This window comes from Gekko japonicus, unplaced genomic scaffold (assembly GCF_001447785.1).
Source record: "Gekko japonicus isolate JY-2015 unplaced genomic scaffold, Gekko_japonicus_V1.1 scaffold1791, whole genome shotgun sequence".
Taxonomy (NCBI): Eukaryota; Metazoa; Chordata; class Lepidosauria; order Squamata; family Gekkonidae; genus Gekko; species Gekko japonicus.
Window position 1 is genome coordinate 121,230 of NW_015161456.1, and position 15,237 is coordinate 136,466.

At 47.4% G+C, this 15,237-nt stretch overlaps 1 protein-coding gene across 1 annotated transcript in view; it reads left to right on the plus strand.

Moving 5' to 3' along the window:
• The window catches only part of LOC107125643 (kalirin), a gene marked incomplete at both ends in the record, with an annotated part of 264,080 nt that overhangs the window by 65,976 nt on the left and 182,867 nt on the right, over window positions 1-15,237 (plus strand). The window contains one exon of the mRNA XM_015429084.1: window positions 11,573-11,704. Coding sequence (XP_015284570.1) covers window positions 11,573-11,704 — 132 coding nt within the window. The remainder of the gene's footprint in view (window positions 1-11,572; window positions 11,705-15,237) is intronic.

The window sequence follows — 15,237 nt, forward strand, 5'->3', positions numbered from 1 at the left end:
AGCAAGGGAACCTTTACCTTTACTAAATGACAGAAGGTGCATTATAAATGGGTGGGTGGGTGGGTGGGTGGAACCCAACTTTAGTGGGTTAAAATCTAATTCGAAACTAATTTGAAACTTTATTTTCATGGTAGTAGATCACCGGCACTTTTGGCCGGAAATAATAGATCACTACCTGTTCGAAGTTGGACATGCCTGACAGTTTGGCCCTTAAGAACGTAAGAGCCACGCCGGATCAGACCACTGGCTTGTCTAGCCCAGCATCCTGTTTCACACAGCAGCCAACCAGTTGCTCTGGAGGCCCATCGACAAAGGCATAGAGGTAGAGTTGCCAACCCCCAGGTGGCAGGTGGAGATCTCTCGCTATTACAGTTGATCTCCAGATGACCAAATTCAGTTCCCCTGGAGAAAATGGCTGCTTTGGCGGATGGAGACCCTGGCATCATACCCCATTGAGGTCCCTCCCCTACTGAGGCTCCACCCCTCAAGGTACTTCCCAACCCCCAGAGCTGGTAGCTCTGCATAGAGACCAAGGTCTTCTGTGATATTGCCTCCTAGCACTGGTATGCCACCACCTTCCAGTGACCATGTAAAAGCCACTTAAAATTCACTTGTGTAATAATCTGTTCATACCAGCACAGACATTTTAAAAAGATAGGACTGGCCAGTTTGGTGTAATGGTTAAGTGCGTGGACTCTAATCTGGGAGAACCGGGTTTGATTCCCCACTCCTCCACTTGCACCTGGCTGGATGACCTTGGGCAAGCCGTAGTTCTGATAAGAGCTGTCCTTGAAAAAGAGCCGTTTCTGTCAGAGCTCTCTCAGCCCCGCCTACCTCACAGGGTGTCTGTTGTGGGGAGGGGAAGGGAAAGGAGTTTGTAAGCCGCTCTGAGACACCTTTGGGTAGTGAAGGGCGGGGTATAAATCCAATCTCTTTTTCTTCCTCTTGAAGAAAATATCCCTGTCTTCTGATCTGCTGCTTCCAACTCCTTCAGCTTTCCATGTAGATGTGCAGTGACTGCAGGGTTAACACAAGGATTGCAGTCTGCACTTCGTCAGAGTGATGGCTGTATCATGGGATTTTCTCTCATCACTTCTTGACCAGCAGGTCTTTGGGCTTCTGTTTCTAGTGAAGTGGGACTGGGAAAAGCACCAGATGTCAGGTGCAGAAATCACAAGAAAACACAGGGGAGGAGATGCAGGCCTGCGCTGCTTAGACCTGGCTGGAGCAGTTGCATTCCAGAACAGCCACATTACCATGGCTTTGCACTGCCTCTCTTTCTCTCCCCTCCCCACCCCCTGCTGCAAAAAAAGCAGATTAAAAATACAGTTTCTTGAAAGAGATTGCCAGATAGTTACCAGAGTCTTGCAAGACTGGGGAAACAAGAAGTGGGGAAAAGGGAGAAGCTGAGTGGCCGCTGCTACTTGCTTGCAGGTAGGCAAGACAGTATTTGGAGGGAGTATTGATAGAAAGCCAGCAAGCATCAAATATCTGGGGGAGAAAACAGAGAAGCCTACAGACTAGGCTTTCAAGCAGTTCCGTCATCTGGGATTGAAAGATGTAGTCTGTTCCGGTTCTTCTGGTTCGACGTTGAGTCATAGTTTTACAATTTAGAGAATTAAACTCCCTCAGCACACAAGCAAATTAAGGCAGAAACAGGCCTTTCCAAAAGAATGAAATCTGTTTAGCCGTGCAGTACAAATAATAAATCCTTCTGGATACAATGGTGTATAGGGGTGCTTAGGACTGGAGGATTAGCATTATAATTACCTTGATCTTTCATGTTCCAATATGTTTTCATTTCATGTGCTTTTAGATCTCCCTCATCGCTCCCCCTTTCCCTCTTAGCTAGTAACCAGAGTACACTACTTTCCTAAGTAGAATGCTCACTTCTAACTCTTGTTGAGGTGATGGCTCTTTTAAATCTGAGTCCAGGGCTTTTTGGGAAGGAATGCACAGGAACGGAGTTCCGGCTGGCTCCCGAGTTGGCCACACCCAGCAGGAGCTCATTAGCATAATAGGCCACACCCAACAGCAGAAACTCATTAGGATTGGCTACATTAGGGGTGTGTGGCCTAACATGCAAAGGAGTTCCTGCTACAAAAGAAGCCCTGGGTTTTGACAACAAACAAGGTCAACAGAATAAGAAGCAAAAGGGTGGCTGGATGACCACACTTCTGGTAATATGGGTGTGTGGCCTAATATGCTAATGAGTTCCTGCTGGGCTTTTTCTACAAAAAAAGCCCTGAATCTGACAATGTATCTGAAAGGGCTGGAGGCTGTATTTTATCTGAAATTGAATTCATCCCCCACCCCATGACAGAATCAGGCCCTGTAGCTTTAAGATGTTGAGTCACAGATTTACAATTTAGAGACTTAAACTCCCTCAGCACACTATGAAGATGAAGGCAGAAACAAGCAATTATTCCCAGAAGTGGTTGTTGGTAGGCAACCACAACAGTATAGCCTTCAAGCCTTGGTTTCCAGAAGGCGAGGGGGGCTAGAACCCTGTACAGGGCTGTTTTGGCCTTTGAGGGAGGATTCATCAGGACCAGGTGACTTGCTACAGTTCAGCGGCAGCCAGTGTAGTGGTCAGTGTTTCAGATTACTATCTTGGAGACCCAGATTCAAATCCCCACTCTGCCATGGGAGCTTACTACGTGACCATCAGCCAGTCATACACTCTCAGCCTAACCTGCCGCACAGGGCTGTTGTGAGGCTAAAATTGTCAGGTTCGGACCCTTGACGTGGGGAATGCTTGTCTTTGTAACATGATCAATAACTGTATATTGCTGCCCTGCATTGCTAATTCCCACTTTTGATTTTGTAACCCCTGCCCACTTTGCACATCTGCTGGCTCTGCTTATTGCCTTATCAGTCCTCCCTGACATTCCTGGGGGGGGGGGGGATGGGCCTGCAGATCCGTTCTGCTGCTACGGAGCTGGTTTTTAAAAAGAATTGCCTCTGTGTGCATGCACACACATGGTTTTTGAATTATTATTTTTTTTGCCATTCGCTCCATGGCTGAGGCGCCACAATAATGTGGATGCTTTACCACAGGATGTCTCCATGGGTAACGCACAGCAGGGTGTGCTGTGTGGCTAATATATCCCACTACACTTTAACCCGGTTCAATTAGAGGCGGCACCGTATCGCGCCAAGCCGCCAGTGTGACCACAGCCTTGGTTTGTCCTAGAGCCGTTATGGCACATCACAGGGTGGTCTGTGTTGGTGGTTCATTAAAATTGACCTGAAATGTTGTGTAGGTTGATTCTGACATGGGATTCTGATATGGGATTAAGGTAGAATTAGTCAACATGACTTTCACATCCTTTCTAGGCCCATCATTCTTGCATCATCCTGATAAAAACAGCATGCTAATAAGCAGGTAAGATTGGGCAGGGATACTGAATTTGTAAATCTCAGTGAGTAAGGCACTTGTTGCAAGCATTCTGCCAGGATGGCAAAGGTGGAGCACTTAAAAAATGGATCAAGCAGGGACTGCGGAGGTGTTTTTTGTATTACTCAAAAGAGGCAGCGTAGCTCCTGTTCTTTTTATTGATGGGATTTTAAGCTCCTTAAGCGTAACAGAGTGAAAAAGATAATTTAACAATAAGATGGAGAGAAACAAGAAAATTAGCTAGGGATAATGAGTTAGACTTAAGGGCATACAGAATTAGCCACAGGCTTGAGCATGTTAAGAGGCACAAAGGTGTGCCATGCTCAGAGTGAACAAACCAATCAGTGCATAGAACACCAGTTCAGGGGAAACGCATTAAACTCTCATTATGTCATAGGTGTGCAAAGTTTGCCTCTCAGTTTTAGAAGTTCCAAGCCAAGTCAGGGATTTCAGTTGGAATATTACCTTGGAGTTTATGGTAACTTGAACATTGTCTTACTCATCTCACCAGCCCTTTTTAGATAGGTTAAGTAGAGCAAGCACAGAGTACACTGTTCACCAAAAGTTTTAGCATCCTTAGCAGGGCTTTTTTGGTGACAGTTCTTTTTGGGGGCCTATCCCAAGTCTTGACCTTCATGCACCACCACTCTACTCAGCCAGAGAAAGAGAGAAGAGGAGGTAGGTTTGGGCACAGAGATGCTGGAGTGGGCATGCAGGAACCTGAGCCACCATGTCAGATGCACAGACCTGGTGTAGTGGTTAAGTGCACAGTTCAGCTGCCGCGCTCTTCCTTCAGTGGCTTCCCCCCGGCATCTGATCATGCCAGGGAGGAAGTGCTTGGCGGCTCAGGGGATCCCGGCGCCACGTGTCTCTTTTGGTGTGGCGATAAAAAGCCGCACTTTGGCCGTGCTTTTTACCGCTGTGTGGCAGGGACCTGAGTTAAATGTTTGAGCTCCTGCTTAAGGTACCTTTCTCAGACAGGGTTTCTAAACTGTTCAGGCAACCCTTGCGCCTACGTCTTTTAAGAGCAACTTGATCGGCAGACATTGATTCTGATCTCCACATTGTAGAAGGACTTTGCCTGCTTCCTGCAGATCAGACTCTTATTAGGATAGGATTTTTCCTTGTCAGTTTACAACTTTGCTGAGCAAATCAACAACTGACAAGTTGAAGTGCGCGTTTGGAAAGAACTCACATCAGAATGCTCCTAGGTTCGCTCTCAGTACTACTTTGAATTCACAGGTAGCATTTGGGGAGGCACGCTTCAGCTTCCCAGTCTCAGAGAGGGTGGCGAGGCTGCAGCTGGCAACCCCTGGGAGGAATTGGGGGCGAGGCCTGGTGCACTGGCAGTGGACCACTGCATTGATGCCACTTGCAGTTAACGCTGGAAGTGGCATCTTTAGACGCTCTACGATTGACAAAAACCCTATGGTTTTACCATCAAATTTTTGTAAACCTCTTGAGCATCCCTATGTCTGGGAGTGATACAAGCACACAGGTGTGATGCCAGCCGAGGGCACCTTCCCCCCATTTCCTCCATTTGGCACTGGTGGCCAATGACCTTGGATGCGGGGCACCTGCTATAGCCTGGCATCACTAGTCTCATACCACTGTTTACACTTTGCAGATCATACTGATCTCCTTTTCAGAGTTTTTGTGAGGATTACCAGATAATGGCCTGGTATCCAACTGTACCTTTAAGAAAAATTAAGTATCCTTTCCTTAAGAAAGGGCAGCAATGATTCCCCCCTCTTCTGTGGCAGCCTACTGAGTCCTCCAAAATGTTGTCCCTGCAGGTTATTGGGCCCTCAGGAACAGCCTAGTGGGAATCTACGGGGTCTGTGTGCATGCACACACATGGTTTTTGAATTATTATTTTTTTTGCCATTCGCTCCATGGCTGAGGCGCCACAATAATGTGGATGCTTTACCACAGGATGTCTCCATGGGTAACGCACAGCAGGGTGTGCTGTGTGGCTAATATATCCCACTACACTTTAACCCGGTTCAATTAGAGGCGGCACCGTATCGCGCCAAGCCGCCAGTGTGACCACAGCCTTGGTTTGTCCTAGAGCCGTTATGGCACATCACAGGGTGGTCTGTGTTGGTGGTTCATTAAAATTGACCTGAAATGTTGTGTAGGTTGATTCTGACATGGGATTCTGATATGGGATTAAGGTAGAATTAGTCAACATGACTTTCACATCCTTTCTAGGCCCATCATTCTTGCATCATCCTGATAAAAATAGCATGCTAATAAGCAGGTAAGATTGGGCAGGGATACTGAACTTGTAAATCTCAGTGAGTAAAGCACTTGTTGCAAGCATTCTGCCAGGATGGCAAAGGTGGAGCACTTAAAAAATGGATCAAGCAGGGACTGCGGAGGTGTTTTTTGTATTACTCAAAAGAGGCAGCGTAGCTCCTGTTCTTTTTATTGATGGGATTTTAAGCTCCTTAAGCGTAACAGAGTGAAAAAGATAATTTAACAATAAGATGGAGAGAAACAAGAAAATTAGCTAGGGATAATGAGTTAGACTTAAGGGCATACAGAATTAGCCACAGGCTTGAGCATGTTAAGAGGCACAAAGGTGTGCCCACGCTCAGAGTGAACAAACAAATCAGTGCATAGAACACCAGTTCAGGGGAAACGCATTAAACTCTCATTATGTCATAGGTGTGCAAACTTTGTCTCTCAGTTTTAGAAGTTCCAAGCCAAGTCAGGGATTTCAGTTGGAATATTACCTTGGAGTTTATGGTAACTTGAACACTGTCTTACTCATCTCACCAGCCCTTTTTAGATAGGTTAAGTAGAGCAAGCACAGAGTACACTGTCAAACGTTTTAGCATCCTTAGCAGGGCTTTTTTGGTGACAGTTCTTTTTGGGGGCCTATCCCAAGTCTTGATCTTCATGCACCACCACTCTACTCAGCCGGAGAAAGAGAGAAGAGGAGGTAGGTTTGGGCACAGAGATGCTGGAGTGGGCGTGCAGGAACCTGAGCCACCATGGCGGGTGCACAGACCTGGGTGCACCATGAGATCTGAGCTGCTGCAGGTGGCGGACATGAACCTGGGTGTTCACGAATGGAGGCACACTCCAAGCTGCTGAGACTACATTGGGGGGGAAGAAGGAACCCAGTCACCACCACCCTGTGAGCTGGGAGGGTGGAGAGCTGCCAGGTTATAGCATGCTAGGCGATGGGGTGAATCACTGCAGGCCCACGATAGGCAAGGAACTGCAGCTGCCACATGAATTGGGTGGACATGGAGCTCAGCATCGGTGGTGAAGGAGTTTGTAGGAGAAGAACCTAGATGGGGGAGTCAGTGGTAGAGCCAGTTTGGTGTCGTGGTTAAGTGCGTGGACTCTAATCTGGGAGAACCGGGTTTGATTCCCCACTCCTCCCCTTGCACCTGGCTGGATGACCTTGGGCAAGCCGTAGTTCTGACAAGAGCTGTCCTTGAAAAAGAGCAGTTTCTGTCAGAGCTCTCTCAGCCCCACCCACCTCACAGGGTGTCTGTTGTGGGGAGGGGAAAGGAAAGGAGTTTGTGAGCCGCTCTGAGACACCTTTGGGTAGTGAAGGGCGGAGTATAAATCCAATCTCTTCTTCTTCTTCTTTTACCTCCTAGGGTGTCTGTTGTGGGGAGGGGAAGGGAAAGGAGTTTGTAAGCCGCTCTGAGCCTCTCTTGGGTAGTGAAGGGCGGGGTATAAATCCAATCTCTTCTTCTTCTCTCTTCTTCTTCTTCTCTCTTCTTCTTCTACCTGGCACTTGTCAGCTCTTCCTCCCTCCTGGAAGGAGGAGGCTGGGTGCATGAAGAGGCTGGGCAGGGGAAGGCCGGCTGGGCAATGGGGCCAGCTGATACAGCCCCAGGCAGGCAAGGAGTCACTGCTGACCTGCAAACCAGGTGGGTGTGGAGCCCAGTAGAAGCACTGACAGGGGAAGAGATGGGAAGGTGATGGGAGAAGGACCCAGAAGAAGAGGAGGAAGTGGTAGGCAGTTGCCTGCTGTCCTTACCTCTTTTCTCTACAGGGTAGGAAAAGCGTAGGGACGCCAGCCTCCAGAAGAAAATCGACGTGTTGGAGGGTGGAATCTGTGGCCTTGTCCCACCCACCAAGGTCCCTGTCCTCCCCAGGCTCCGTTCCCAAATCTCCAGGAGTTTCCCAGCCTGGATCTGGCATCTCTACCCTCCCCATCTCCCACCAGTTGCCAACGGAAGCAAAGATGAACATTTGAGTTAAATCAGGGCTATTTTGGGGCAGGAACGCACAGGAACGGAGTTCCGGCTGGCTCCCGAGTTGGCCACGCCCAGCAGGAACTCATTAGCATAACAGGCCACACCCAACAGCAGAAACTCATTAGGATTGGCTACATTAGGGGTGTGTGGCCTAACATGCAAAGGAGTTCCTGCTACAAAAAAGGCCCTGGGTTTTGTCAACAAAGAAGGTAAAGAGAATAACAAGCAAAAGGTGGGTGTGGCTGGGTGACCACACTTCTGGTAACATGGGGGTGCGGCCTAATGCGCTAATGAGCTGTGCTGTCAGGGGTGTGGTCTAATATGCTAACGAGTTCCTGCTGTTGGGTGTGGCCTATTATGCTAATGAGTTCCTGCTGGGCTTTTTTTAAATGTTTGAGCTCCTGCTTAAGGTACCTTTCTCAGACAGGGTTTCTAAACTGTTCAGGCAACTAGGCTTCCCAAGTCCCCCCGGGGGGCAGGGAAAACCCCGCCCCAGAGGCTCGTTCCCCATCACCGGCGGATCGGGCCCCGGGGGGAGCCCCACCCCAACGTGCGTGTCACCCGGAAGTGACGCGACCACGCCGGGCACGCTGGGGGCGGGGCCACGGTCACTTGAGGGAAAACTCTATGGTTTTCCCTTGGATGGTCGTGGCCCCGCTCCCAGCGTGCCCGGCGTCATCACGTCACTTCCAGGTGACGTGCGTGTGGTGCGGGAGTCCCCCCGGTAAGAAGATATTTCGACTTGGCAACCCTACAGGCAACCCTTGCACCTACGTCTTTTAAGAGCAACTGGATCGGCAGACATTGATTCTGATTCCCACATTGTAGAAAGACTTTGCCTACTTCCTGCAGATCAGACTCTTATTAGGTTAGGATTTTTCCTTGTCAGTTCACAACTTTGCTGAGCAAATCAACAATAGACAAGTTTAGTGCGCGTTTGGAAAGAAGTCATATCGAAATGCCCCTAGGTTCGCTCTCAGTACTACTTTGAATTCACAGGTAGCATTTGGGGAGGCACGCTTCAGCTTCCCAGTCTCAGAGAGGGTGGCGAGGCTGCAGCTGGCAACCCCTGGGAGGAATTGGGGGCGAGGCCTGGTGCACTGGCAGTGGACCACTGCATTGATGCCACTTGCAGTTAACACTGGAAGTGACATCTTTAGACGCTCTACGATTGACAAAAACCCTATGCTCGAAAGCCAGTTGAGTCCGACTCTAGGGTTGCGGTGCTCATCTCCGTTTCAAAGCCGAAGAGCCAGGACTGTCCGAAGACGTTTCCGTGGTCATGTGGCCGGCATGACTAAACACCAAGGCCCACGGAATGCTGTTGCCTTCCCACCAAAGTGGTGCCTATTTGTCTACTTGCAATTTCTTGCAACTCATGTGGCAACTCGGGCCTTGAACTGCTGAACTGCTGACCTTCCACAGCCTGGTGGAGATTGGCTCAACCTTATACAGGCATACGGACACATTTTTTTAAGCACAGAAAAGTGCTGATCCTGAAATGCCACAATTCATTTTGAAAAGGGTTTAGCTTGCAGTCAGACCGCTATGTAGGCATTCCCACAATTTCCATAAAGCATAGCATCTCTGATAGGATTCTTTGGTTTGGTTTTTGGAGCCTGATGGGTGAACTGGAATCCACGTGGGATTGCTTGTCATGTTACACTTGATTTTACCCTGATTTTTTTTAACAATAATAACATCGATCGGGGATCCCCAATGTGGCGGCCATATGAGTGCCATGGTGCCAAATCACGTGTTTCCTGGTGCCCATTGACTTTCTGAAGCGTGTCTTCCCTAATGAAAAGGGACCATTCTGTCTCTTCTTAGAGTTGCCAACTCGCCTGGAGAAAAAAATAAATGTTCTGCTCCTTTAATAGAGCCTTCATGGGATGTTATTAACTAGATTTTATTAGTTACCGTCAAGCCAATAAAAGCTTCAGCTACCCATCGCTACACACTAAGCCTCAATTAAAGGGACCAGAGATTTCCCCCGTCTACTCAGCAACCTGGCTTTCTTCTACCTCATTGAAGAAGCAGGTGCTGCAGAATTCCCCAGGAGCCATCTTTGGTCTTCATGGAGTACTTCCTCCATCACAGAATGCTTGACTTAGAACCTCCCGATGTTTTGTGATTGCCTCTCCCACCCCACCAGGCAGCTATTTTGTGGTTGGTTTCACTTCCCATGGAAGTCATTTTGTGGTGGTGCCTGTTTAGGGCTACCAAGTACTTACCGCAAATTGGCAGGGGACGTATAGTTCTTGGTGGGAACATTCCCGTGGAGAAAACACAGGCGCTGCACTGTCCTGTCGCCCAGACATGATGCGGGCACGTAGCCGGGCGACGCTCTGGCAATGGGGCTGAAAACTCTATGGTACCATCGAGTTTCCAGCCCCATTGCCAGAGTGTCGCCCGGCTACGTGCCCAGCATGCTTACGTCACATCTGGGCGACAGGATAGTGCGATGCGGCCGTGTTACACGCAATAATGTTCTGGCGGGGAAGCATGTGTCCCCCACCGATTCGTAGGTAGGTACTTGGTAACCCTATGGCTGTTAACCTTTCTCAAAATTCCAAAAGGGACCATGGGCTCAACAAGTTTAGGCATCTCTGACATAGACCAAGATCCCTTTTCCAAATAAAGTTATTCCTTTCTCATGTAATGCCTGCTTGTTTCTTTCCTCTCCCCCATGCAATCTCTGAAATACAACATCTCTTCTTTGAATATGTTTTTTACGCAGGCTGACATTGTTTAAGCTCTGTAGGTGTGCTCATTTCCAAGTATAGCGTTTCTGCTGTTAACGTATAGGTGGAATTCTGTGGTTGTTGCTTTTAATTGTGCAAGCTAGAGGCTAAGCCCTGCTGCTTTAATGAAGGACTAGAGCAATCAGATGCCAAAGAGGGCAGGGCTCCTGTACCCTTAATAGCTGTATCATAGGGAATTTTGACAGGTGCCGCTTGTCATACAGGAATGAGGGAAGCTGAACCTGTTCAAATACCTCCTTCTACAAAGCAATTAAAGGGGAGGCATTGCTTACTGTAACTGCTGCTGAATCAGTGGCTTGATTTAAGAGGACTCTTCCAAGGTGCTGCACAGCTCATTTCGAGACCTAGATGGTGTTACATATCCCCTGGAGAAGATGGAAATAGGCTTCAGGAAATTACTCTGCAGATTTAATTATATTATTGGGTCATAGGTTTATCACTCCAGTCCTTTAAAAGGAAAAAGTTTATGCCCTCAGGTTTGTGTAACATTCCTCCTCTGCTTTGTGCTCTGTGTTGTCTTAGGCTTCTATCCAAATAATTACTTTACACAGGCTCAAGGGATTAGGTACACCCGTTGGGATTTTTTTTATTCCCCCCCCCCCACAGAACTATAGATCCCTCTCCGATGAGGCTATTATTACAGGCTGATTTTTAAACTAAAGCTAAAGGTTCCCTTGCTCGAAAGCCAGTTGAGTCCGACTCTAGGGTTGCGGTGCTCATCTCCGTTTCAAAGCCAAAGAGCCAGTGCTGTCTGAAGACATTTCCGTGGTCATGTGGCCGGCATGACTAAACACCAAGGCGCACGGAATGCTGTTACGTTCCCACCGAAGTGGTACCTATTTATCTACTTGCAATTTAAACTCAGGAGCCACTTAAAATGGTCTGCTATGCAACACAGGAGATGGCTGTCTAAGAAATGCAAACGTAGGGAACCCATAGGCCCATGAAGCTAGTTACTGTGCCGTTCTTGGGATCCCAGGGCCCGGTGCCTGCTTAAAAGGCTTGTATGTTTTTTGTTTAGTTTTGTTTGGGTCAGCCTGCCTTTGTTTTGTGCTGTGATCTATGGTGTTTTGAAATAGATGTGTGTGTTTTTAAAAAAAACAAAGAAGTACATCCATCCTACTATTAGCTATCAGTTCGTTGCGTCTCAAATGAGTCTCCATTTTCTTTTTTTCCAGTTCCTCTCTGGTGTAGATGCCTGGTGCAAAATGTGCAGTGAAGGAGGCCTCCCATCAGAAATGCAAGGCCTGGAACTGGCCATCCATCATCATCAGTCCCTATATGAGCAGGTCACCCAGGCCTACACGGAGGTGAGCATTTCCAGAAGAGACTTTAATAACCACTAGCAAGATTATACAGTAACAATTAGTAGAGATGGTTGAGTATACGTTTGGGATATATATTGGTGCTGGGGGGGGGGCAACAGTGGGAGAGCCAGTTTGGTGTAGTGGTTAAGTGCGCGGACTCTAATCTGGGAGAACAGGGTTTGATTCCCCACTCCTCAACTTGCACCTGTTGATGTGACCTTGGGTCAGTCACAAGCTCTGGCACAGCTGTCCTTGAAAAAGAGCAGTTTGTGTCAGAGTTCTCTCAGCCCCACCCACCTCACAGGGTGTCTGTTGTGGGGAGGGGAAGGGAAAGGAGTTTGTAAGCCGCTCTGAGACTCGAAGTGAAGGGCAGGGTATAAAAGCTTGGGGGGGTCAACAGTGGGAGGGCTTCCAATGTCCTGGCCCCACTGGTGGACCTCCTGATGGCACCTGGTATTTTTCTGTGTGACAGAGTGTTGGACTAGATGGACCTTTGGCCTGATCCCGTCTTGGAGTCTCTTATGTTCTTATATAAAAGAGTTATTAGTTGAATAAATTGTGGAAAACATGTATCTATCTGTCTTTTCATTACTCTGCTGACATGACTGCTTAAGCAGTTTCATTACTGAGTTGTCTGAAATTGTTCTCTAATCAAGGGTAGGCAAACATAGAAGCCCTGGATATGGTTGGAATATGAGTTTATCTGGGTTACAGCCCAAATAGCCTGAAAGCAAAGTCAACAGAAAATGCTGTCAGTTCCAGATTACAGTACAAAAACACAAGAAGAGGCCAAGCAGAGAACTGCACATTACATTTCCCCCGGGTTAGGTCAAGTGATGTGTTCTGGAGTATTGTGCTTCCAAGGTGCCCAAAGACATGATTCAGATTTGGGCCAAGAGACATGTGGTGATTGGGGCTTGGACCTTCCCCTCCAAAACATTCTTTTCCTGACATGAAATGCATATCAAAATATCTTGTCACAGTCATATGTAACACTTATGTGTTTCCATAAATATGTCTGCAATCTGTGGATGTTACAAAACAACCCTGGACACACACGACCCAATCAGTTAAACCAAGTATAAAGCCACAATCAAACAGTCATAAGACTTATAAAGAATGCTGTTTATGTATTGCAATCTAAAGCACTACAACATGATACACAAATCAATAGAAAATCCTTGAACCAAATGTCATCTCCGGATTACATAAGTAACGTTTCAAAAATGGATCTTCTTCCGGAGATAATATAGTGGTGCCCAAGCTCTCAGTTTCATAAATGTTAGACAACAAGTCTTAAGAATATTAAATTCAGATAGGACGCTGATCTCAATTAACATTCAGGCTCAAAATGTGCTGCTATGTTTCTACTGGATCTGGGGCGTCTCTGTGGATGCCTCCTATTTAAGTGTTCTGATCAGAATAGGGCAGCATGCTTGTTTCATGCTCCAAATCTGAATAACCAAAATCCCTTCATTGTTTTCTAAAATAAATTCTACACAAAGAAAATGGTAAATAGTGGTAATTTTATGACTGGTGTCAATGGTACTGTCTCCCAGTTACCATTCCATCCAGTTGAAACCAGTTTGGGCTGGATGCAGACAGACCTATCTCCATTCTCACAGGGTCAGAGGCACGGTTAGGTAGTCTGGTCAGAGATTGTCTCATTCATTTGGCTATAAGTAATTGCTGAGGGCCCTGATTGGTGCAAGGGCCTAGCAACACTTGGGACCAGCGTTCCCTCTAAGCTGTGGAGTCTTGTGAGCAAAAATTCTACTTTGTGAGCTACCGGCATTAAAGCTGTGAGCGAGCGATTTGGCTGCTGCATAAATCAGTTGGCTCTGGAGCCATCCTTCCTGAGCTGAGACAAAAAAGTGTGAGCCGGAGGCTAAAAAACTGTGAGCTGGCTCACACTAACTGAGCTTAGAGGGAACACTGCCTGGGACCCTTAGTAATAAAGGAATGATCTTCAAAGGTCCCTGCCACACGGCAGGAAAAACGACGGCCAGAGGGCGGCTAATCTGAGCCGCACCAAACTAGAGACGGGATCACCTGAGCCGCTGCGCCGTTGCTCCCCGGCACGATCAGATGCCGGGGAGAAAGCGACGGTGGGAGGGGGGCTGGTGAACGGTGCATGCTCACACATGCGCAGTTCGGCCAGGAGCTGGGGATGCGCCAGCGGAAGGACGCACCGGCGATCCCACGGCCGCACTTGCCGTGGCCTTTCCGGATGAACCACCCAGGAAGGTGGTTCTTTTTTGGTGCGGGGTTTTGGGCGGGAGGGACGGATCGGTGACGGGCGCGCAACGCTTCCCAGATGTTGCCGTGGGATCGCGCCCATTTGCCACGCATCCGATCCGTCCCTCTCCCGGCCCAAATCCTCGCGTGTGACCGGGGCCATAGCTATTCTTTAGCTTGAAGTGTGCCTACTTGCTACCAAGACATGTTGGTATACTCTGACTTACTCTTGGCCATCTTGGATTTATACTCACTGAAGCCAAACAACACTGGCATTGCCGACTCCGGAGAGAGTTGCTCTGTAACCCGCAACTATGAATGGGTAGCACCTTGTCACTTGTGAACCAATGTCTTATAGCGTTTAGTTAGCCTTTGAATTCCTTGTTTTATTATTTTCTCCTCACAGTAACTGTTTTTCTTTAAGGTATCACTTGCACCTTAGTAAAAATGTATTTTAAATATTAATTCTGGTGATTTTGTTTGTTTATTTTCTGATTTATACCCTGCCCTACCCCGCCAAGGCAGGCTCAGGGTGGCTTACACAAGAGAAAATACATATTAACAATCAAATTGCCATAAAACATTTAAACAATTCTTTTAAAACAATACAATATCAAAGTGCTAGCTATGTTATTTTGATGTCGTAACAGTGTCGTAATGATGTTGTAACAGCCAGCAATAGAATCTAGTGCCTAACCTGTCAGACTACCTACCACTTTATTTTGGATAACAATCAAATTGCCATAAAACATTTAAACAATTCTTTTAAAACAATACAATATCAAAGTGCTAGCTATGTTATTTTGATGTCGTAACAGTGTCGTAATGATGTTGTAACAGCCAGCAATAGAATCTAGTGCCTAACCTGTCAGACTACCTACCACTTTACCTGCTGTGAGTCTACCTTGCAGGGAGGACTTCCTAGTTAATCCCAGGAAAGTTAGGATGTTTATCCTTTGAAATGCTCTAGTCCAGCACTCTTTCGAAGATAACGTTGACAACATCCCATCACTGGTGGTGAACTAGGCTCTTTTTAAAAACTTGATGTGGTTTGGTTGCTGTATCACCGCTGTATTGCTTGTTGGGAATGAAGTATATAGAGGATAAAGTTACCAGAATTTTACCCAGATAATTTTCTGTTTGGTGTAGTGGTTAAGTGTGCGGACTCTAATCTGGGAAAACCGGGTTTGATTCCCCACTTGCACTTGGCTGGGTGGCCTTGGGCAAGCCGTAGTTCTGATAAGAGCTGTCCTTGAAAAAGAGCAGTTTCTGTCAAGAGCTCTCTCAGCCCCACCTAC